Source organism: Barbatula barbatula (genome assembly GCF_947034865.1).
Source record: "Barbatula barbatula genome assembly, chromosome: 1".
NCBI lineage: Eukaryota > Metazoa > Chordata > Actinopteri > Cypriniformes > Nemacheilidae > Barbatula > Barbatula barbatula.
The window spans coordinates 27,667,527-27,692,139 of NC_136766.1; the positions used below are offsets into that span (position 1 = coordinate 27,667,527).

At 37.9% G+C, this 24,613-nt stretch overlaps 2 protein-coding genes across 2 annotated transcripts; one reads left to right on the plus strand and one right to left on the minus strand.

Annotated features, from left to right (window-relative positions):
• The first annotated feature begins 1,271 nt into the window (after positions 1-1,271).
• On the plus strand, positions 1,272-11,320 carry znf16l (zinc finger protein 16 like). The gene is made up of 3 exons (XM_079451338.1): positions 1,272-3,111; positions 8,323-8,514; positions 8,821-11,320. Exons 1-3 carry the CDS (start codon positions 2,421-2,423, stop codon positions 9,525-9,527), a joined length of 1,590 nt encoding a protein of 529 aa, XP_079307464.1. The 5' UTR covers positions 1,272-2,420; the 3' UTR covers positions 9,528-11,320.
• Positions 11,321-20,705: 9,385 nt separating this feature from the next.
• cd248a (CD248 molecule, endosialin a) lies at positions 20,706-23,882 on the minus strand. Its single transcript, XM_079451534.1, has one exon. The coding sequence runs from the start codon at positions 23,686-23,688 to the stop codon at positions 21,508-21,510; it is 2,181 nt and encodes a 726-aa protein (XP_079307660.1). The 5' UTR covers positions 23,689-23,882; the 3' UTR covers positions 20,706-21,507.
• Positions 23,883-24,613: the final 731 nt, after the last annotated feature.

Consider the following 24,613-nt stretch of genomic DNA (forward strand, 5'->3'; position numbering starts at 1 on the left):
TTAGCGGATGATACAGCTTTATTCTTGAATGATTCTTCACAAATTCCAGTGGCTTTGGGTATTCTTCGGTCCTTCTCTAAAGCCTCTGGATTCAATCAAAATTTTAATAAATGTGAATTGCTACCTATTAAAAATTGCTCTCTTACCTCAATAGAGGGTATTTCTGTTAAAAATAGGGCAACAAATTTAGGTATACAAATTACTAAAGATGAATGTAGATGTTCAATAAACTTCAAACCTATTATTATCAAAACTTAAAAAAAAACGAATTGCTGGTTACAAAGGGACCTGTCCTTAAAAGGCAGAACGCTACTCACTAAAGCAGATGGTCTGTCTCGAATTCAATAAAATTCGTATGAAAAAATAAATCTCATTATATGAGAAAGTCAGTCGTATTAAAGTCTTATAATAGTGATGGTTTGAATTTTACTGATTTTGATTCTCTTAATAATACATTTAAAATTAATTGGCTAAATCAGTACCTAGCTAAAAACTATAAAATAAGATTTATTTATTAAGAATGTAATATCTGTTCCATCTGTTATTTCTTTTTGCAATAATCTGTTTGTTAACCTTAATTGGAAAAAGATCTGGTCTTTACAGCAGAAATTATTTCTTACAAATAAAGTGAAAGAAATCTCATTTAAGCTCATACACAAGTTCTATCCTGTTATGAAATGTATACAAAGATTTAAGTCTGATATTGAACTGATGAATTCTGATGAAACAGTGGTTCATCTTTTTTGGTCATGTCACTACACTCAGAAGCTTTGGAATGATATTGATGCTTTTGTTAAGTATAAGATTTGGCCATGCAGGCTTCTCAATAAATATGAGAAACATCATATTTGGGTACTTTGACTCAGACCCCACAAATGAGAATATAGCAAATTCTACATTCACAAATGCAAATTTTCAAACAGTAAACCTGTCTTCTCAGTCTTGTTAAAAGAAGTAGAAAATTATCTAAATATGATCTCAGTATCTACTAATAAGAAAGCTATAAGAACTGTAAGAATTTGTACTGCTTTTGATCTCTTCATGTGAATATCTTTGTATTGTAATCTGGCCCTACTTTTTTTCTTTTTTATGTATTTTTATTGATTTCTTTTTTAACGTATTTTACATAAGTATATATTTGTCCTATTTGTTGTTTATTGTTTATCATTGTTTTGGTTGATATTATGTGATGTATTCTTTCTCCTTTGTTATGTTCCTGTTCTAAGCATCAATAAAAAAATAAAAAGAACAGCAGATACGTTCCTGACTTTTTAAACAAATACGGAGCCAGAAATTTTTTCTTTTATTTTAGAGAACATGACACGTTTATGTAAGGAAATAAAACAGCCCAACAATATATGAAATTTACCAACCGTACAAATTTAAAACACAATAATGCACGAATAATGTTTATTAACAACATCAGACATAATATTAAAACACTTAAATTGAGCGTTTTTGTGAATAACACACTTTTATTTAACTAAAGTTTTATATTATTATAAAAAAATTCAAACCGTTACAGGCGTGAAATGATTCTCGAGATAGCCAAAGCTGTGAAGGATACATTTGCTCCATCCTTAAAAACATGTGGAAATAAGGTTGCATTTTCGAGCTGCATTTGTAGCAACCTTTAAATCAACAGCCTTACCAGCCTTCAGTCGCACGGCTGTGACGCAACCGGTCTTAAATTTGTTTTGAATGTCATCCAAAACTGTTTTTCATAGTAATTTTGGCCATCCCATCTGGACTTAAAATTATTATAAAAGGTTATTTATCATATAGTAAAATCACACAGACTCTACACAAAATATACATTGGATCAGTTGAGTTTAAAAGTAAGAAATGTACGAATATTTATATGAGACAAATTCTCAACAATGTCATATTCCGTTATAGGTCTTTGTTTGTTGGACAAAAAAGTGAGTCTTTCTTTTATAGATATTAAGTATCGAAACTATGAAGAAGATGGCCAAAATGTTTTTTGATTGACAATTTACTTTTGCTAGCAAAACATTTTTATCACAAATGTAGGTTTTTTAAATCACCCCTTTGTTTGTTGTTGTATCAAAAAAAAGTTATTTATTTCCTTACTTTTATATACATTTTGTGTTGTTGTTGTCTTATTCGTCTGTGACGAGTTTAAAAAAACTTACATTGTTAAATTAACATTGTATGCCGTTTTGTTGTGTAAATCTTTAATATTTTGTTATATTTTAATAAAACAAAAATTAAAAAAGAACGCAGCCCCCGAAATGGGACACAGCCGACGACAGTAGAGGGCGCAGTTTAGATACTCAACTTCCGTGGTAGGAGGAAGTTCGCCTGGTGGTCTATGGTGTCTGTGCAGCCTCAGTGTCCATCACTATCATAACATTGTACTGTATAGTACTCTAAGGTGAGTGCGTGCTCTGTTAAACATGAACCGAAAAAGAAACCATGGCTATATTGAAACAGGTCAGTCATCGGAGCCCCAGAGCACTTTCATGGACATCACAGGGCCCTTCATTCGAGATGATGAAGATTTCTCTGAGCTCGAAGCAGATGAGCAGTTGGTGTGCTCGGTGACCGAGATCACGGAGCACCTCGGCAGGAACATCACGGTGGTGCTGGAGTCCGCGCTATCCGAGATACGCAAACTGGTCAGCGTCCGAATCCGAGTCCTAAAGATGGAGCTCCGCGAGAAATGCGACGAGATCGAGCTGCTAAAGGCCAAACTGGAGTTGACGGGGAAAGACGGAAGAGTGTCTAACTCCGGTGTCCCGGAGTGCAGGAAAACAGAACATCAACCTGGTCAGAAGTACAGCGCAGACCCGAAGAAGACCAAACCCGTGATGCCCGTGGTCAAGAAGGAGAACATAAACGCGATCTGCGACTATTTGATGAAGGATAAGAACCAGCGGGGTGGTGCTGAAGTGGAAAGCGACCAGGCTAGTGGGTCAGATCGCGAGCGCACCGAACCGCAAACACACGCATCTCTGGGCCTGTGGACGGACAGCGGCCACGGAGATACGGACACGGATATCTTCAACATGTTACCCTCCGCCAGTAAACGCATGTATGACTATGAGTGGATGACTGGTGTGGAGCTCAACTCAGCCGAGTTTAAGGGTAAGCGATAATCCAATAGACCTATTTCACAGCGTGACGTGTACAAACCGGAAGTAGGGTAAAATGCTTGTCAGGGCTGCATTCAGCTTCTACAAAATGTTGCAAAACGTTTTTAAACGGAAACGGTGGTGCGGTAAAACGCCCTTGTCTTGATGAAGCAAGAGTTGAACTATGGCATCTGAGAAGGCCATTCTTTGTGTTCTTTTAGAATAATTTTCGGTTCCTGATGAAATCAGTGTAAATACGTGTTGAATACTGCAAAATAAATCTGTTCTAATATCTTCAATTGTATCTGTTCTAATAAGCCCAATGTTATCAACCCTTCACTGGCTACCCATTAAGTATTGACTTAAGTTCTTTTAATCACTTATAAAGCCTTAAATGGTTTAGTCCCTTCCTACCTAACAGAGCTTCTTTCACACTACAAAGCCATCACGCTCTCTAAGATCTCAAAACTCAGGGCTTTTGATAACACCTAAATAATATAATAACTAAATCCAACAAAGGGGGTCGACCTTTCTAATATGTAGCACCTAAACTCTGGAATTGCCTTCCCAAAGCTATTCAAGGCATAGGCGGAGTTTGACATTCGAGCCAGGGGGGGCAAAAAAAAAAAAATCATTGTAGCAGCTGGGACCTGGGCTATCAATTGGGGAACACAGCACTAACACATATGGACACAACAAACATGCTAAATAAACACATATATTAATTTTTAACCCAAAGAAGAAGAAAAAACAGTACAACAATACAATCATTCTATTAGTAAACAGGTAAGCCACTTGACTTTGCATCGCATCTTCGGACACAATTAGGATCAACGCAATAAAATGCGGACCACTTTTGTTAAAATATTATCTTCAACTAAAACGAAAAGATTTTTAAAGTTTTTCTTTCCTTTTTTCAAAACATTGTGGCAATGAGAGCGATTAAAAAACAAGTTATATTTCGCATTTTGTTGTACTTCATGAAACATGTAAACATTTTGAGACAAGGGGAAAAAATAAAAAAGACGGCATGTGAGAGGCTACAGTATGCATAGATACAAAATTGCCTTTCTCTTATAAGTGTGACAAGACGGAACATTTTCAACTGACAGTCACACAATAATCCCCACTTTTAATTTTTATATCAGTGGGACCCCCGTCCCCATCCCTCAAAAGACAGCATATTGATAGCAGTGTTTTGAGTTTAAAGCAGTTATTTGGCAGAGAAATCAAATTTACAGACCTAGACATTGTCCAGACTAGTGCAACAGTAATTTTCGTTTTTTGCGTCCAGCATATGCGTCGATAATGGTCTCAGGTGAGAGCTTGGCCGTAATGTCGCTTTCGATGTGAAGGATCGCAAGAGATGAAAACCTTGAATATCTGTGTCATTTGGAGCTCGACGTTTTAAAAATCTCCTTATGTCCATATTTTTGTCCATAGCTAGCTGAGAATCGCTGGACTTACGTTACTTGTCACATGACCCAGAGCCCTGAATTTTTTTTTACTAAAGGAGTATATGAAATCAGATGTATTACCTACCACCATTTAGTTGTTTTGTTTTATTTAAGATATTTATAATATATAATTTTTTTAAAGAATGCAATTATTTTTTTTGTTGAAACAATGCAATTACCCGTTTCAGCCGCCAGGGGGGGCAATGCTCCCCCTGCCCCCCCGCAAACTCCGCGCATGATTCAAGGATCAGACACACTCGCCCAATTTAAATTTAAATCTAGATTAAAGACACATCTTTTCAGCCAAGCATTCAATAAATGCAAATATGCTAAATAAACGCCCGGGACACTGCATTTATTAGATATTATTTACTAGAATAATTTAACTTGTTATATTAACACCATGCAATGTGTTTACCTCTTTTGTGTTTTTAGTTTTTTTCTTATTTTCCCCTGTAAAGCTGCTTTTGAACAATGCACACTGTGAAACCATGAACCATGAACAAATCGGACAACATATGCTACTTTTGCTTTTGGTAAATAAAATGAATGCCTTTGAGAAAACAAGATCAAAGAATGGCTATGACAGCAGTGCGCCAGAAAAGGTTTTTCCCTAATTCCAATTTCTGTCACCATATTGTGAAAAAGGCGAATTATCTATTATAAGCCGTAGACCCGCATTACAGTTAGTATGTAGGCTAGTATGTTTGCACTGTGGCTAGGGATGCAGCAATACATCTCACCCACTGTTCAATAAAAACCTGTTTTTCACCCACGGTTTTCAGTTCGGTTCTGATGGCTTGGTACAATAAAGTGTTTTTCATTGCTCTATAATTATGTGACAGGAACAGTAAAAAGTTGAGAAGAAAAAAAATATTTTACTGAAATTCTCTTTATTTAACTTAACTTAAAGTTTTTTTATTCGCTTTGGTACTATTTTCACAAGTAAGGTGTACATTTTCAAAACTCTTAGTACAAAAATCCAAACTTCTCACACTTGTGATGCAGCTAGTCATTCTTTCAAAACCTGATGGAATGCTTTCAGTCAGTTGCACATGTTTTCAGTCCACATAATCATGGTTTCAAACACGAGATTATTGTAATATGTAATGGGAACATTTGGTTTAATCACCGAAACACAACAGTATGATCTTCTTTCAGTTTAGTACTTTTAACAATCAGTTCATCCAACAGCAAACAATGCAAGATACATGTTTCAAATCATCCTTAGAAGTGCTGAAATGAATATGCTACAGTACTATAAAAGACAGATTACACAGTTTCACATTAGGCAATACACTGACATTACCTTGCATTTACATAATCTATAATTTCCAAAATATCCATCCTATGTGTAATCAAGTGAAGGATCAATGAACACATCCTCTACAATCATTTGGACAAATTTGTTTTTATTTTTCAGATAGAATTGTAACATAGTTATACTTTCTATTATGTAACTAAATGAGAACAAAACATAACATTTAGTGCACACATTACATTAGTTTGGATCAAGCCTGTCTTGAGCATTTGGCCATAGATTCTCATCCACATCACAATGAATGTTATCATTGTTCAAGCACCTTGGAAAAAAACCTTTTGGCATGACGAATCCATGCTTGACATTGGTCTACATTGATGTCATCACATGCATCATCCATGGCCTGAAGGAGGGTGGCACGCTCAAGGGGTGGGCGATCATAGCCCTTCCACCGCCATGCTGAAAAAAATGGTCAATAGGGTTGAGGAAAGCAGAGTATGGAGGCAGGTAGAGAGTCATGAATCGAGGATGTGCCTGAAACCATGCTTGAACTACCTCTGCGTGGTGAAAGCTGACATTGTCCCACACAATTACATAGGTGACCCCTTCACCTTGACAGGCCGGCTCAATTTCATTGAGAAACTCAATAAGATGTGCAGCATTATAAGAGCCAAGTAATGGCCTACATCCTACGACACCATCTTCAGAGATAGCTGCGCACATGGAGATGTTTCCTCCACATTGTACAGGCACTTGGACAGTGGCCCGTTTGCCGATGATGTTCCGTCCACGACGACGAGTTTTGGCAAGGTTAAAGCCCGCTTCATCAACAAAAATGTACTTGTGATGGTTCACATCAGTGTCAAGCACCATAACCCTCTAAAAAATATATTTTGGTTAGTTCTTTTTACAGTGATGTTCCAATATGTGATGCATCAAATAGTAGCAGTAATACAATATATAGTGCTGTACCTGAACATACTCAGCCCTTAGTCCTTTCACCCGGTCATTGTTTGTCTCAAAAGGCACCAGGTAAATGTGTTTCATTGATACCTGGTGCCTCTTTAAAAGGCGGGCCACATTTACATTTATTCATTTATTCATTTAGCAGACAAAAGCGACTTACAAGTAGGTTTTTTTTTTACAGTGGCACATTACTGCAGAGCAATCATGGGTAAGGTGCCTTGCTTAAGGGCACTTCAGTCATGACCTGCTGGCACTGAGATTCGAACCAGCAACCTTCTGATCACAAGTCCAACACTCTAACCACCAGGCCACAGCTACATCCTCCACACTTAGAGACAACAGTTCTGCCTCGCCAGAACTCATGACCAACCCTTTGATGGGCCCCATGCCCACCTCTCTGACCTCTCTGTTGGTGCCCATGCCCGCCTCTCTGAACTCTCTGTTGGTGCCCATGCCCACCTCTCTGACGGATCCCCTGTCCACGAGCTCTTCCTATTCCTTGTTGTCTATCCTGCTCCATGTTGAAAGAAATTGCCAGTGTTTACACCCCCACTTTTACTGTATATCTAATGACCAATTGTGGTTACCCCTATCTGAAATCAATGAGCAATAACGAGCATTCATCATGTGTGGTTAATTTATATGTTCGTACAAAAACACATTTTATTTCTGTAGTTCTCAAAATCGATATACTGTTTATTGCTGAAATGAAAATATATAGGTTTACCAAACGGTTCAGTGATTAACCATTAAGATCGGTTGGATTAAGTGTTGGTCAAAAGTATTTACCCAAATTAGATGAGAAGCATATCAAAAGTATCATGGGCATTGCATTGTGAAAGACAATTACTTCAAATGAAAGGTAGTTCTTTGATGACACACTGATTAGGTGTGGTGAAAAAGTGATTGTGTCATTTTGTGCATTGTACTTTGTCAATTGAACATGTGTATTACATGTTTGAAAAAACAGACTTTTTGATGATCTGCTTTGAGTTTTGTACTAACAGTTGTGAGGTTTTACCACATACTTGTGAAAATAGCACCAAAACGAATAAAAAAAACTGTATTTTATTATCTTTAAGCAAAAATCAACTTGTACAAATTCCTGGTGTTTTCAATAAATGTTAAGATTTACACTGTCAGCTCACAGCAGTTTTAGTAGTACAACGGGCATACACTAAAGCCAGCCCCCGTCTGTTTGTCAGCATTTTTCCTCAACATCACATTGCTTCTTGCGTTGCAGGCAGCCTCGCTTCATTGATCGACCACCACTCAATGTTAGATATTATGCAATACACTTACACGTATTGAACCATGGAGGTCGTACCGAACGGTTCAATATTATATTGAGAATTGTGGCATCCTTAACTGTGGCATACATGTGGTAGCATATAGTATGCATACCTTGGAATGTTCATGTAGTTTCACATAGTATGTTGTACATTCATTATAGTATGCATTTAGTCAAGATATATAAAACACGGATGTTGTTCTCATTTATTAACTGAAGTGAATCTCCTACTCTGTTCTACTTCACTAGGTGACACCGACATGAAATCTGAAAATGTTCCTGCTTTAGAGGAAGGTGATGTAAATGAAGGTTCTGAAGGCGATAGAGGACATGATGCAGTGTCTGACTCAAACTCCTCTCAGTTTCCTTTGGACACTCAGGGTTCCCCACGAGATGACAGGAGCAGCCCGGCAGAGGACAACGTGGACAGAATAGAGCCAGGTCAGTTTTTTTTAAAGAAATGTGAATTTGGTAATAGCCAATTTCAGGTCAACTGGAAAGCATTTTACGTTGTCCATTTCTGACACCAATATCCACTTTTCAACGTCCAAACCACAATCACAATTTTCTTTTATATTACTGACTATATTTTTCTGAACTCTGGAAAGTCATTTCAGTATGATCTTAACCCCCCAACTAGGAAGAACAATTTGTATTGTATCTTTATTAACTTCAGATTTGTTGTCGTAAGGCTTTATGTGCGATTTTGTAATATAAATATATACATTTACTTACTGCCTCCTCTAGGTCAACAATTCTCCATTCACACTTTCATTTGTCCCTTTTGTGGAACACTCTGCCCCGACTCATCGTTCCTGGAGGAACACATAAAGCTCACGCACCATGACGAGAGAACCCAGGCTCTGCAGTCACCTCTGGGAGCTTCCTCCTCTCGTGGGGATGGTGATTTGGGTGAGGCAGGGCGAGCTCTGGGGTGCCCTGAAAGACCTGTTGTAAGGGGTAGGCTTATGAAAAAAGTGGAAGGTGGTTATGAATGTGATGACTGTGGCCGTCATTTCAACTATTTGGGCAACTTGCGACAGCACCAGCGGATCCACACTGGCGAGAAGCCGTTTGTCTGCCCCGAGTGCGGGGAACGTTTCCGTCATGCCGCACGTCTCAAGAGTCACCGTCTTACCCACAGTGGGGCACAGAGCCCCTTTCCTTGCCCTCAGTGCGGTAAAGGCTTCCCAGTGCTGTCTGGACTCAAACGTCACCAGCGTGTACATACTGGAGAAAGCCCATATGCTTGTCCCCAATGCGGGCGCAGATTTAAGGAGCTGGGCAATTTGTATACACACATGCGCATTCACAGCGGGGCCACGCCCTATTCATGCTATCAGTGTGGGCGGAGTTTTAGACATTTAGGCACATACAAGAGCCATCGCTGTATGCCTGCTACTCAGTTACCCAGTGGGCATAGTCCAGCCTGGGCACAGGAGGACAAGGTGTAAACTGGGTAAAATCAAGTCAAACAAAGTTAAAGATATGCTATTAAAGTGGTGACCTCAACGGCTGGTTCAGGTTGAGTTTTATTCGCAGGACAGCTGACAACAGATGTTAGTTGTTTCTTGAGTGGTCTAGATAGAATGGGCCTGTAACAAGGAAATCTCAGCAAGGTCACTTAGATGTCTGCTATGTTGTTTCATCAACAAGACATTTTAGGTACATCTCGAAGACGGGTGGATTATCCTTGTTATTTATGTTAGTCGACATTTTTTCATTAGATGTATTTTTAAATTTTTTGCAATAATATGAGTCAGTATTTCAAACATGAAAGGTTCAAAGTGCTCATACAGATTTTAGGATTCCACTAAATTAATATTGTTATGTAATTTTATTGCCAGTCCCTCATCTTACACCTGGGGCCGGTTGCATAAACAAAGCCATGAATTTAAGACAGTGTCTAAGAATAAGTCAGAGAAGAAAGAATGTTGCATTAAATAAGCTCACTTTGACAGTCTATATTGTAGAAAAAGTAAGACACTGAACAACTAAAATAAAAATGGCGGACAGAAGGTGCTAAACCCAGCTTTTCTTTAATATAATGCTGCCAAATCGACTTAAATTAACACATTTTGTGATCACAGTGCAAGTAATCATAAAAACAAGGCTTGGGCTAACTGAGAACATTAATAGTGTAAATCAGTTAGTTTCATGCACCATCAAAGATGTTGTACATGGATCACAACGAAATATTAGCCGGGGGCCATCAGTCTTAACTTTTTGTCTTTAATAAGACACATATAAGATTTTATGCAACTGACTTAAAAAGTAAACACAAAGTAAAATAAATGCTAAAATTCACTACAAGACTTTTGACAAGATTATTTCCAGTCTTGACCTGTTGCAGAAAGTCTGTGCCAGTCTGCAGTTCAGATTTTAAAGTCTTGTAGTGTATTCCAGCCATAACTTGTAGGACTAGTCTTATCCAGTTTTATGCAACTTGCCCCTGAATCAATTTATCAGCTCATTAGTAGAGGCTGCAAAACTGGTGTGTCAGTTAAGGTTTATGTTTATTTGGCTGTTTTTGTTTCTCCTTTATGCAATTGACATATCGTGTTCAAGGCATTATTTAAAATGTATTCCAGTGTAATATATTGAATATTACGATTATATTAAATCCTTTATTTTTGAAATGCCATGTTCACTTTATATTACTTCAGTACTTCAGCGGAGACCCTTCTAAGAGATGCCGTTATATTTGAGTGCCATTGTGTGGAAGACTTGTGTTGCTACAATTATTTGCAATTTTTTATAGACCTGAAATTTAAAAAATCTCCTTAAAGTATTAGTATGTCATTAATCCTGTTAACACTTTTATATATCAGTGAGTTTTTTTACGCATGTCCTCCAGTATCTGAACAACTTAAAGCTTAATGAAAAATTTTGCTCATACATTTTTTTTGGATCTTATGTCTGTTACGTTGAAATTGCCTTGGACATGGATTAATATGAAGAGGATACAAAAAAAATCTGGAAAATACACACTTAACTCAGATGTAGCCTACCCTATTTATATATTTTTAATGATGCTGTTCTAATATGATATCATGAACGTTACAATAAGTACTGTTATATAGCACAGAAGAATACAATTTACGTTGAAATGATTTGTGAACAAATGAACAGAATTGTTGCTACTAAATACTCAAGGTATGTTTCTAGTTCTATGTATGTGTAAGCAGTTCTTATTGTATTGCAACATGCTATTATTAAAACGCATTAAAGTAACATTACTTGTGTAAAAAGGGATTGGTCAAGTTCTTTTATCTTGCAGCAAACGACAGCTACACTGTCAGAAAAATCTCTTATTGGGGTGGCACCCTTTCAAAATGCACACATAGTGTATATTGGTACCTTAAATGTTACATATTAGTACTAAAGATATCAGTACCTCCAAGGTACCGAATGCATATAGCTGTGCCCAAAATTATTAAATCTCTTTGTAAATATGACAATTGTTTATATTTAAACAAAAATATAACACACATTCCATTGTAAAATGTATAGTTTTATACACGTATATTTGATCACTGGCACATCATGGCTACAAATACATGGACCAATTCACCTAAACCTTACATACCACAAATATCATAACACCCATTCCCTTGCAAAGGAATGAAGATTTAAATTTAAAATGCATGCATAAAACATACCATATATATATTTAGAGTAACCATTTAAAGTTTCTTTGTAGACATGAATAGTAACACTACAACAAGCGTCTATTAATTTTCATATAATTATTGCACTTCACTTAATTGTATTTTAACACAACAAATGAACACAGATCTGCTTATATAAGCTTTGCATATTAATTGAATTTATAATCATTACTAACAATGTTGTAATTGTTTTTTGTTGTATACTACTTTAAGGGTATACTTACACAGGGGTGAGGATGATTCTGCAGGCACACAGAAATGGATAGATAGAAAAAAAATCTGCAACTTCGTATGTCATAATGCATGAGTCTGAAACAATGAGTAATAACAGTAGTGGATGTTTCTTGTTTAAGTAATGGAATCAAACCAATCACCTATAAAATAAACTTGTTTTCTTTAATCTAAGACGGGGATTTGAGTGAACTATCAGTCACTCATAACTATTACTATAATCTACAAGCTTTAATTGAAATGTATTGCTATATTAAAACCATTATATTTTCTTTTTAAACCCACTTGTTATTTATAAATAAAGCAATGTTCAATTTAAATGTAGACAATAAGATACTGTACTATAATAAGTGGTTGTGGCAAAAAAAAAAATCAAAACCCCATTGTGTCTACACAGGACATCACAACCTGCTTGTTTGATTGTTTGAGAGTTGAATACAACTCTGTTATTTGTATTGGGGTTTTTCGCGCCAGTGGCATCTGGTGTAGACACGGTGTTACAATATACGTTACGAATTGTGAACTCTGAGTGAACTAGGCACCTTAATAATAATAATTATTATAATATATAACAACCAAACAAGAACAAAATGCATATACAGAGATACATTTTTCCATTAAACTGCTCCTTGTTAATAAAAACAAGAGTCATGTCAGAATTAGAATTTGCTTTGATAAACTTCCATTCTCAGTACTGTCTTGAGGTTTCAATATTAGGGTTACAGAAAATGAGACTATGGTATCTCGAGCTGAAGCAGTGAAATGCTTTGGATAGCTGTGTACATGAACATGATTTAAAATTAACCAATCAAGCATTCAATTTGAATAGAAGCCACTAGTAAAATACCTGCCTGTACAGGACAGAAAGAGTTGTGTTTGTCCTGAGTATAGAATAAATGTGTACGTAATGAGACAGGATGATAACAAGGGAGAGAGAGACCGAGAATCACACACGCACATCTACTGGAATCAATGGGAATACGTGAAGGCACAGCTTGGAAAGATAGAGAGAAAGAGGGTGGACAGCATGATACAGAAACAAAATAAAGGGTAGAAGATTATTCAGCGCTGCTGGTGTCACAACATCATGAGGAAGATTCAGAAGAACCCTCTGCACAAACAGGTTGAGAGCTTTCTCCTGAATTATAACAAGCAGGATCACAAACCATATACTCACCATCATAGAAAGGTAAAAGAGTTACACTTTATTACGTTATATGTATCTAATGTACATCAAATAGAAAAGCCTGCAAATTTGTGTGGGTGTGTGTGCGAAATGATAAACTGTCTTCAAACTGTTGTCGTCATTCGTTCAAAAGGATAAAAGAATAGATGCACAAATCATTTAACCACTTTCACAGAAATAAATGCGTGATCATGGAGCCTCAGCACTGTATCACCTGATGTAAATTAATGAACAGTAGATACAACTCTTGTTTGAACAAAATCTATTTTTTTAATAGTCAATTTAATATAAAATATGCCGGTTCCAGCATTGTTTAAAATATCGTCTTTTGTGTCCTGCAGAAGAAACAAAGTAATACAGGTTTGAAATGACAATAAGGTGAGTAAATGTTGACAGAATTAACATTTCGGGGTGAACTATCCCTTTAAAATATCTTAAGATGAAGCTAATAAACCTTGTTTACTTCACATTAGTCTTGGGTCCCCTTGACAGCTTTAGAATAAATATTTACTGCTTGCTGAGTACATGCATTTCTATTGTACAAAATAAATTGTGGTGAATTGTTTTGTTTTTCATTCATAAATATATATCTAAGCTATGTGAAAAATACAAATGTTTATAGAAATGTTAGCATTGGGACTCATTTAGAAAGATTTTGTATTACAGGGTCTGTATTAATAATATCATTTGGTCCCTATCCTATGGACAAATGAGTGCTCAAGAGAATTTAGAAAATATGGTTGAATTAATATTGCAATGCAGTGAGTATACCAGATGTTGACACAAGGTGGACTATGTGTTTTCTCAACAAATCCCTACTTTAAGTGCACACGAAGATTTGGTTTTACTGATCAGACATTCATTTTACAAATGTATATGTACACAAATATTGAATAGAACACACACCATACTACAGGCGGTACAAGAACAGAGCAGTTCGTGAAATCATGAACTGCCCTTGAATAAAGTTTTGTTTTGTTTTGTTTCTTTATTTTAAATCAATGTGTTTTTTAATTTAATAAATACAGTGAAGCAGTGTTTCATTTCTACATGATTCCGTTTCTTTGTTAAAATGCTGCTGGACGGTTAAATAACCCACTGTACCTAATACGATTTTGTCAACCCCTACTTTGGCCTAAATAGTCTGTCATTCTTTCTTTCTTTTTGAAGTGGAACACACCTACAGTATCCCTATTCACTTGTCCACCAGCCAATACAGGCAGCAAGGGTGTTGCGGGTGCACAGAGTTCCAAGCCTCAAACATGTTGTGCCTGTTCTGTACAAATGTAAAATTTGGTTAGAAATTAATTTATAATCCTTATAATTTTAAACATAAAAATCAACACAGCAAACATGAACATCAATATTATGAGAACTTTCTACATGGATGACAATGTGTAAATGTCAGAGACGCGAAGGACGGACCCAAGAGCAGACGGATAGGCCTACTTGAGAACGTTTTTTATCCGAAAACGGATAAAAAACACAACTAAGAAAGTCCTGTGTCCCAATTTTAAGAACAGAGTTTTTTAATCAAACTCTTTTTGGAAGCAAACTCTTCATATCATTTCCTTAGGCAAGGTGAAAGGTAAAATAGCAAAACACACTAACAACGAGAGAGAATGGATGATAATAATGAGGGAAGAGGGAACGTGTGTGAGCGGGAGTAGAGCAGCTGTGCGAGAGCGAACGTGAAATTGAAAAAAAGATAGAACAAAGAAAGCTCAAACCGGGTCATGCCAGTAATAGTTTAGCCATGTTAAAGAGCTATTGTATAACATTTAATACCTTTTATATAGTGATTTTTTACTTTTTCTCTTTGCTGCCGACCGCGGATTTGCTGTGAATAAAGTAAAAAAAATGTTTTCAGTGTCAGTTCAAGTGCATGTCAAAGTACAGTTTTCATTAAGTCTGAGTTCACATTGTTCTTTAGATGGTGCATACAATCCCTAAAGTTTTATCAGCTAGCAAATTTCAATGCACATTTGAGATCCATGTGAAAAACCCAGCTATAAAGTCATTAATCTGTGATAAATCTGCTAAAAAACAGTATTACATATATTCTAGTTGTTGCCATTAATTAAATACCATTATGAACCACAATATTTTCTATTACAAAATGTATTTGGCATTAATAGGTGATTTATTGATTCCCTGCATTGTTTGGGCAGGGTTCTATTCTTTTTTCAGCAGAGCAACCAACATAATGTAAAGAATATCCTGTGATTTATATTCTTTAGATTTTGATTTAGTTAGACTAAGGCCACGTCAAAGATCATGTTGAAATGTCTGGTTCACACACACTGGGTCACACTGAACAAGTTATGCCCATTATTGACATTGATCGTTAACTTTAATAATTAACAATGAACATTTGTGCAGTTTTATGAAGCACCTTGCACTTATAGATTGCTGGCAGTGTCTCTAGCCTGACTTTCACAAGGCTGGCCAGGAGTTCTTATCTCTTAGTTTCTAAAACAATTAAGAACATTGTAGTATAAGTCATCTCTCCCTTTCTCCCTCGTGTATTGATTCACCACACAAACCAACGTTTATGAAGTTGGCTAGTTAAGACATAATTTTATTATGTTAATGATAACAAATATTCTCGTTTTATTAAAGAATACACAGTGGTTTTAAAAGTGGGGGTTATCAGCAGATAGTATAATACACCGGTGAACAGAGTGCGCAATTGCCACCCCCGGTACACTATCGCAAGAGTTTTGACTAGAAGGGATACAGCTACCTGCGCAATTTTTGTCATGCTGAAAATAGTTTTAGTACTACTTCCGGCCGTACCTCTTCTAGCAACAACCTATCGGGAGGGATTGGGATCCCGTGTATAGCGTAGCATAATTTTCTGTAACACCTGCTGCAGCTTCACATGAAGCGCCAGTAGCTTCAGTGGCAGGCTTACGAAAACACTAAAATAGTGTAATTTGAATGCTTGCCTTTCATGATTTCCTTTTGTTTCATATCTCCCGGTTGCATGTCCAAAAGTCAGTGCGTCACACTTTCCTGACACAAAACGATGTTGTTACGTATCCTCACGCTTTTTCATATGGAAATTATTGATCTTTTGTAGTGGGTATACGGCGTATACCTGCGTATCACGTAAACCACACCACTGCTCAGTGGCAACTTCTGAAAGGGCTCATAGACATGCAGTAGCAACTCCTATCTCTCTGGAAGGGGTACTGTACACTGTAAAATCTAACAACATCTGTTTCATAACTTTTGTTTCTTTGTGTATATTCAAATTGAGCCAGCTATTCAAGAATAAAAATGTTGAATGCAGTGCATTTTCTTACCTAAGGTATAGGCCTACGCCATGTTTGGTTGTAGATTTATATCTAGTTGTCTCTGGGCTCTGTAAAGCTTAATGCAGCTTCTGTATTTTAGAGAAACAAAAATAAAATATACAAAAAACAACATATATGCATATTAAGAACACATTATGCACAACAGTATAAACAAATAAATACATATACATAAGCAGTTGCCATTACAAACATAAGTATCTATTGCATAATGCCCGGGAGGCATATCAATATATGAAATACAGAACTATAAAACCCGGCAGCTCCTGTCCCAAATAACAAGTATGGTTGACTTCACGCGGCACTGCGCGGACTGATCAGTGTATGACAAGAAAATACTATGAGAGTGATTAGAACGTCACCAAGTGTGGACTCGAATGAAGTCCTCAAGTTCGGAGTGCGCCATTTGGGACAGGGTCATAGGCGCCAGTGCTGGACTGGTAATCTGGCATACCGGGCACTTGGGGGCCGATATAATATAATGTAATATTTTTTTAATCAGCCAACGACCGGCCCATACAGCAGGGACAGCGGCCCATTGGTTCATTTTCCATACTGACACTGGGCTGGCCCAATCATCTCTTAACAGACTCCACCCCCCCTCCAGATTCTCGTGTCAGATGCAGTCAGTTTCTTATAGAGTGTTCACACCAAACGCAGTAAATCGCGCTATTAGCGTCTAGTTGGACGCTTGAACATTTTGCTTTTACTCGCTTCATTCGCGTCATGGAGGGGCTTCTGTCAGGCGGCGCCCGTCTAATTGCGAAAGGGCGGACATGGATTTAGTTGAGAGGATAGCTGCGCATTATGTGCTATGGAAGGCTGAAAAACGACGTAGATAATTTATTTTATTATTGTAGTACGTTATGCGCCTAGCCATTTTACCTCAACTATTTATGTTAATAATAGCAGAGGTTTATGGGTAAAATGTAAATGAGTGGCGCCAAATGAACATTGTAAATGTTTCAATTGGTCAGTGCAGCGGATTGGTTGGTGCCACGCTGCCCATCGGTTGGCGATATGAAATTGAATCGCGCAGATGACATGTCAGCGCGGCGCGAGCTCTATAATACCCCGTTGTCTCATCCCACTATTGGATTGTTTGGCTTCCCTTACTAACGCTCAATTTGCGTGAATCACACCACAAGTAGGTATAGGTCTATCACCAGGGAATCAGTCAAGAGAGAGTGAGTACACTGGTCCACTTGCACTGGTACACTGGTCCATGGCACTTCGTTCTCAGCTTTGTAGGTTTTTGGGTGAATGGAACAGTAGATATGCATATCTACAGGGACCGCAAGGATGTTGTACTGGTTGGTTGTGTCCGACCCATTGTGGTGGGTCGGTCTGAGTAAAAATGCCAGGGCCCTTTTTTTGTCACAATCCAGCCCTGATAGGCGCACACAGTCACTCGCAAAACTCACAAAAACTACTTTCAAAATCAGGTAATAAATATGAATTAGTTTTAACGTTGTCCGTTAATGTAGACGTTTTGTACTTAAGTTGTCACTAACGCTAGACTGAGGTTATATGGCGGACAGTGCCCCGCTCCCGTTCATTGTTGAAGTAAGCTTTGTTGTCTCAACCTTAGGTAAGGCAAAACAGAGTAATAATTTTATGTTCCTGGCACTCTTTTATTACCGTGTTTTTTGGAAGTAACGTTAACGTTATCTGTTATAATTTCAATTTAGGGCAAGTTATTTAATTTCATTGGATTCACTTTTTTTAGTTGTTTCAATGAAAATCTTTTTTCAGTGTTCTTTGATCTGTTCTTCATCTACCAATGTTTCAACTTCTATGTTGTTCTCTGATATTATGTTCGCTTCATCTTCTACAGTCTCCTTCAACTACTGTCTTTCTGTCTCATCGCCCTCTGTGTCTGTCTCATCACCCTGTGTGACATCTTCTTCTGTTCTCTTCCTCAAACAGGTCTCTCTGGTTCTTCCTTCCCACTTTCTATCGGCTGTTCTGTGATCTGCTCTTCATCTTCTAATCTTTCCACTTCTACATTGTTCTCTGCTCTTATGTCCTCTTCAGGTTCTGCAATCTTTTTCGATATTCTGCATCGTTATTTACAACCTACAAAACAATAAATAAACTAAATAAATTATTAAATAAGATTTTGCATGGAAAATGCATCATTACTATCATATTAAAATACAGTAAAAGACTTTGAAAGAATCCAGTTTGACAGAATCTTGCATAGCTATAGAATCTACTGCACACACAAATATTAGACATTTGAGTATTCGTGATTGCCACTACGTGTTACCTTGTAAAATCTGCTCAAAAAGTATAAGCATTTTTTCCATGATTACATGTCCTTCAAGGGACATTGGACCTATCCACTTGTGGGCATTTTAACATTTTCCCAGCAGAAGGAGAGTAACATATCCCAGAGCTCAAAGCTTTTCCATCTAAACCAAAATAATAGAAAGCAGTACAGCTTTTTAACAAAAATTTAAAGAAGCAATTAAAAAGTTTGCTTAGCCTAATGACACATGCACGACACATGCGTTTTTCTAACTTGAACCCAAAAAACAAGAGATAATCTTGTAAATAAAAAATTCTGTTTCAAGTCAGTTCACTTTGAGGCCATATCTGCAACACCCCCAGGCAACTACTTTGGTTATGCAAGACTAACTGCTATTAACTTAAAGAGGGAACAACTACAATTTCAAAACTGTTGCCAAACTCACTACTATGTTTAATATATGTAGTAAATGTTTTTGTACGGGGTGAAGAAATTAGGATGTTGACCATGCTTACCATGTCAAGGACTTTTGACTGATTCCGAGACTTAAAAGTTGTTGTTTCCCAGTCTTGGGCTTGGCACGAAACTTTGTCAACCTTACTTATTGCCTGTGTTTAAAATCAAGCAATTTCACACAGTGTAAAACGATAATCAGAAATAAATTGCAGCGTTTATAGTAAATAGCTTATAAATGTGGGTCATTGGCGGACCATACTTTGGCCTTTAGATGGCTTGGGCGGAGCATCCGTTAACACTTCACCTTCAACTGTCATTTTGCTGCCAGCTTCGTTTAAAAATCAATGCAACAGCTGTTTTTACACATCCAATCAATTCACAGTGAAAAATAAAATCGCAACTTCCGGTTCACGGGAATTTTTCAGAATGCCGCAAGCATGACAAGAACCAACCAATCAGCTTCACCTCCTCTGACTGGAACAAAATAGAAAAGATTATATGGAGACATAGCATAAATAAATGTAGTAGCAGAGCTATTGCAAGTGCATATTTCAGTACATGCAGATATGTGCACCCTGTTCCAATCCACACACCCTTTGTTAAAACATCCTCGTCTTCACAGCAAGGGTGTCCATGGTTATATATATATATATATATATATGTATATATATATATATATAAAACCCACGCGGTATTAAAGAGACAGTTCTCAAAATGGGTCCAAGTCGTTTACAAATGTGTCCGCTGCTGCTCGGTATAGACAACAATTGAAGCTATTAGAAGACGTGTATTTTGCAGTATTCAACACGTATTTATACTGATTTCATCAAGCTCAAATTTTTTTTTACAAAGAACACAAAGAATGGCCTTCTCAGCTGCCATAGTTCAACTCTCGCCGCACTACGGTTTCTGTTTAAAAATGTTTTTGCAACGTTTTGTCAGCCCAGGGGGACGTTCAAGCTCAAAAATGTCAGCCCAATCAGCAACAACATGTATATAACCTACGCAGTATTAAAGAGACAGCTCGCACAATGGGTCCAAGTAAAGTCATTTACAAATGTGTCCACTGGAGCTCGATACATGTAAGATATTAGAAGAACAGCAGTATTAAACATTTTGCAGTATTAATAACGATTTCATTAGGATCAGAAAATTCCCAATAAAACCTAGCAAAACATTTTTTAAACAGAAACGGTGGATCACCCTGTTGTGAAGATGCAAGAGTTGCATACCGTTTCCAGGAAACACGTTGTTCAAACCGGAAACCATTGCAAAACGTTGCACACATGTTTGAGCTTGAACCCCTGGAGAGCGTATTCCGTGCAGTTTTTATGACCTAAAATGTAAAGCCCATGCCCCTTAGATAACTATTAATGTTTTTTTTAAACTATTGTTTTTTATATAAAATGACATATGCATATTCAGACCTTTCTTATAAACAAATTTCACAAATACCAATAGCTTTTTAAGATGTTCAGATAATAATTGAAAAACTGTTGTCCAACAATGTGGATGTTCTAAAATGTCAGGGTAGTGCAACCACAAACATCAGCCTTTATTAAGAAATTGAGAAAGTAGTTACAGTAAATATGATGCTGCATCATCCCGAAGACCCCAAGTTGTCCTTCTGAATTCTTGAAAAGTTTGCAGATTTTTCTCATATACTAAAAATTAACTACTTACATGTAATAGGTAGGCTGTTGAAACACCTTTTAAAAGTAATTAAAAATTATATTTAAGAACTTGGTAGCACAAGCAAAAGCTTATACAGGTAACCCAGTAGAAGCCTGTTAAATATAAATTAGTTACAAAAGTCAGGTGGTGCAGCTAGTAAGTGATTGAAGTTTGGTTAACAATTTGGTTGTATTCCTTAAATTTTTTGGACGGGGAAGTAAAAAAGCCTGTCAAAAATGCTTTTACATGCATTAAAATGTAATTCAACAAACAAAACTTGTCTAAACAAAAATATGTTTTACATACATTTTTAAAGGATTAAAAAAATGTATAAGCTTGTTTTGTCCTTGACACATTATAGTTAAACAGCAAAAACGTTGATATATATAACTAGCATTACTCAACCAGGCTAAAGTGTCATCATCAATAAAATATGCACTTTTGTTTGCCCTGTTTGGGAACACTTTTGCAAACTAACAGGTCAGTATAAGCAACGTTCCTCTTTGCCGCTCACCGGGTTCCCAGATAATTTAGTCAAAGGGGGATGCTAACCCACCATTAATTTATGTCCTGGTAGAAAAAACATGTTTTAAACCAAACATTTATTCACATTTTCATACTGCACAATTACAAACTTCCTGCTTAAACATGGGACTTAGTACCGCTGCTGGATATTTCAGCAGCCGCTTTGTCACCAGCACCAGCAATCCAGTGGTAGCAATCACTAGTATTTCTGTTCTGTGGCTTAACTGTGTATCGGGTACAATATATAATGCCCAGTACTACCATCACCACAATAAAGATGCAAAGTGGCACTAGCAGTCCAACCAATAACCAGCTACTTCTTTGAATCTGTTCATTATTGTTGTCATAGTTACTTTTGCCTTCCTCTGTTTCTTGCTTTGGAAACCGGGTGGATATTTGCCTATCCGGGCTAAATGTAGCCAATTCATTATCAAAGCTTTTTGTATATTCATGGCCTTGTGTATAAGAATCATATTCCTGATGAAAGTCAATAGGGTTCTTTGCTGTTCCTTGTGTCTCAGGCACTGTTTGGGTTGTGCTGGACCAGAGCGAATTCGAAGCTCCGCCTGCAAATCTGGAGGTACTGACCGTGGGAACTGTGGTGCTCTCATCCTCATAATAAGCTGTTGTGAGTGTTGAAATGGTTGGTGAAAAAAATACACTAGGCACTGGGTTGTCTGGATTTATGTCACTGCTACCAGAATTACTGACCTCATGGGGGGTTTCAATAGGTGTGGTCATTTCTGGTTCCTTCTCAGTGTTCCTTGTGAGCTGAAGAAGGTCTGTTGGAATCTTTACATTAGGTGTCTCTGTCTGCCAGTACAGAGATTCCCTCCCATCAGACTCATTTGCAGGATTCCATGGGTATATAGAATCCTCTGGTTCCCAAACAGGGTTGCGTTTAATCGATGGGTTGGACTCTGTGGATGTGGGATTTTCCAAATTCTCACCAGTGAATATGCAGGAATATTGGTCAGGTTGAAGATTATAACCTTCTTCACAGTAACATTTAGAGACTCCTTCATAATTTATGCACATCTGCTCGCAGGTTTCTTCAAATTGACATTCATCAATGTCATAACAACGACTATGATCTTCTTGCAATGGGGCATAACCAAGACGGCAGTGGCAAATGTAGGAGCCTAAAGTGTTCTCACAGGCATGCTCACACGGGTTATCCACACACTCGTCCACATCCTCACAGACACCATCGTCATCCAGTAGGTAGCCCTCTCTGCAGCGGCACTCAAAGGTTCCAGGTGTATTTACACATATTTGCTCACAGGGCCTCTGTAGGCATTCATCTACATCAAAACAGCCATGTTCATCAGGTGCTAACATGGAGCCATCAGGACAAGCACAGCGGTAGCTGTCCATTACTGGCAGGCACTCAAATTCACATGGAGACTCATTGCAAGGGTCAGGCAAATAGCAGCTTACCCTATCCTTACCCAGAATGAACCCATCAATGCAGTCACAGTAGTAATGCGCCTTATCCTCAATGCAGAGGTGATGGCAACCTCCGTTGTCCTTATCACACCAGCTTGTCTTGGGTGCAACAGAGCACACAGGAGGATCTCTGTTCCAATCAATAGTTCCATCTTCCTTTTGCGTGCACACCACTGTTTGGTCTTCTTTATCAGGACATTGTACGGTTGCCACTGATTCAAATGGGACATGTGTTAAGACAGTGCTCAGCAGATTAAAAGGGGTACTATAAAGTGTATTACCACCTCCTTCACTGGTAATACTTGTGCACATTCCTCGAAAGGTGTACTTGCACAGGTAGCCATCCACTGAAACTGAGCAAGTTCTATCTTTCCATTTTAGGTTATTCCCTTGATCATGGGGAGCAGTGCTGTAACTGATCACCACACAGTGAGGTGATATGCAGCTATTTGCAGAGTCCTCCTGCTGCCAGTTGGTGTACTGAGTGTCCTGATCTCCGGTGACCCACGAGAAGCCACGGAGTTGCCGGGTGGGGGCACATTGTCGAGGTTGCCTCTGAAGGCCAATCCAAATTTGCACCTTGCCTCTATGGTGTGGTCTCAGTTCCACATTGGAGAAAAGCCTCTTCACCATTTCTGCTTCTTGTGGCTGCCTGATTGTTGCCAGGTCACCTCCCAGTTCTTTGCAGCTCCGCCAGGCATCTAAGAAGATCTTGCGCTGGAAGTATAGCACATAGCATCCATCTTCACTGCAGAGTGCGTCCCGCTGTCTCAAGTCCTGTGTCCAGACCCCAGAGAGGCACAGTAGTGAGGACAATAGAACAACACATTGAACCTGACAGCCCATCATTTTTCCAGCTCAGCAAACTGTCTTTTTTAGTTTTTTTCCTTCTTCATGTCATTTCAGTGTAATGAAAGCACTTAATGTTCTAGAAACCCATTTTTCTTGTTTTATGTATATGCATTCAGCCTTTTCTCTTACTGCTTTGCTTTCTCTGTCCTCTCCAGTGGATATCTGTGCCAAAGCTGAATACTTGCAATCTCTCTCATGATTTTCCAGCAAGAGAGAGGGAGAGCGATAGAGAGAGAGAGAGAAAATGAGGGAGGGAGTGAGTCAGAGGGAAAGTGGGTAGGAGTGAAAGAAGAAAAGGGGGTCTGAAAAAAGTTTTTGTATGTTTGGCTGAAGGGAAGACCAGTGTGCGTGGTATGTGTCAGTGTTTTGAGAGGGGGTAACGGGGGGTGGGGGTGCACGAGTCTGTCCTCCTCTTCACCAGAGTACCGTATGTTTCTCATAAAAGTGTGTATGGAAATCGTTTGGGAATCTTCGCCTTCCCCCACCCCTACTTGCAAACTTGTGCAACTCTCCACTCCCACCCAGCTCCACATGCAGCTGAAGGTATAACAAACTATAATGCTTTTAGTGTTTCCCATCTAAAAAAGCAAACACAGAGAACAATTTAACAAAAGCTGTCTGATGCAATAATCTTACTCTAATTACATTTACATTTAGGCATTTGGCAGACGCTTTTATCCAAAGCGACTTACATTGCATTATCCTATACATTTAACATAAGTATCTGCTTCTGATATCTGTTGGACCCGGAAACGGTATATGTTCATTATGGTGCGTGAAGTCAGGCTTAACAAGCGGATTGGATGCCAGGCTTATTAATATACGAATCAGCATTCATGAGGTGCTTTGCGTTTACTATTGGGTAAAAAAGGGGTTAAAAAATGGGGATATAAAGCTGATTCACGTATGCACACTTGCAGGT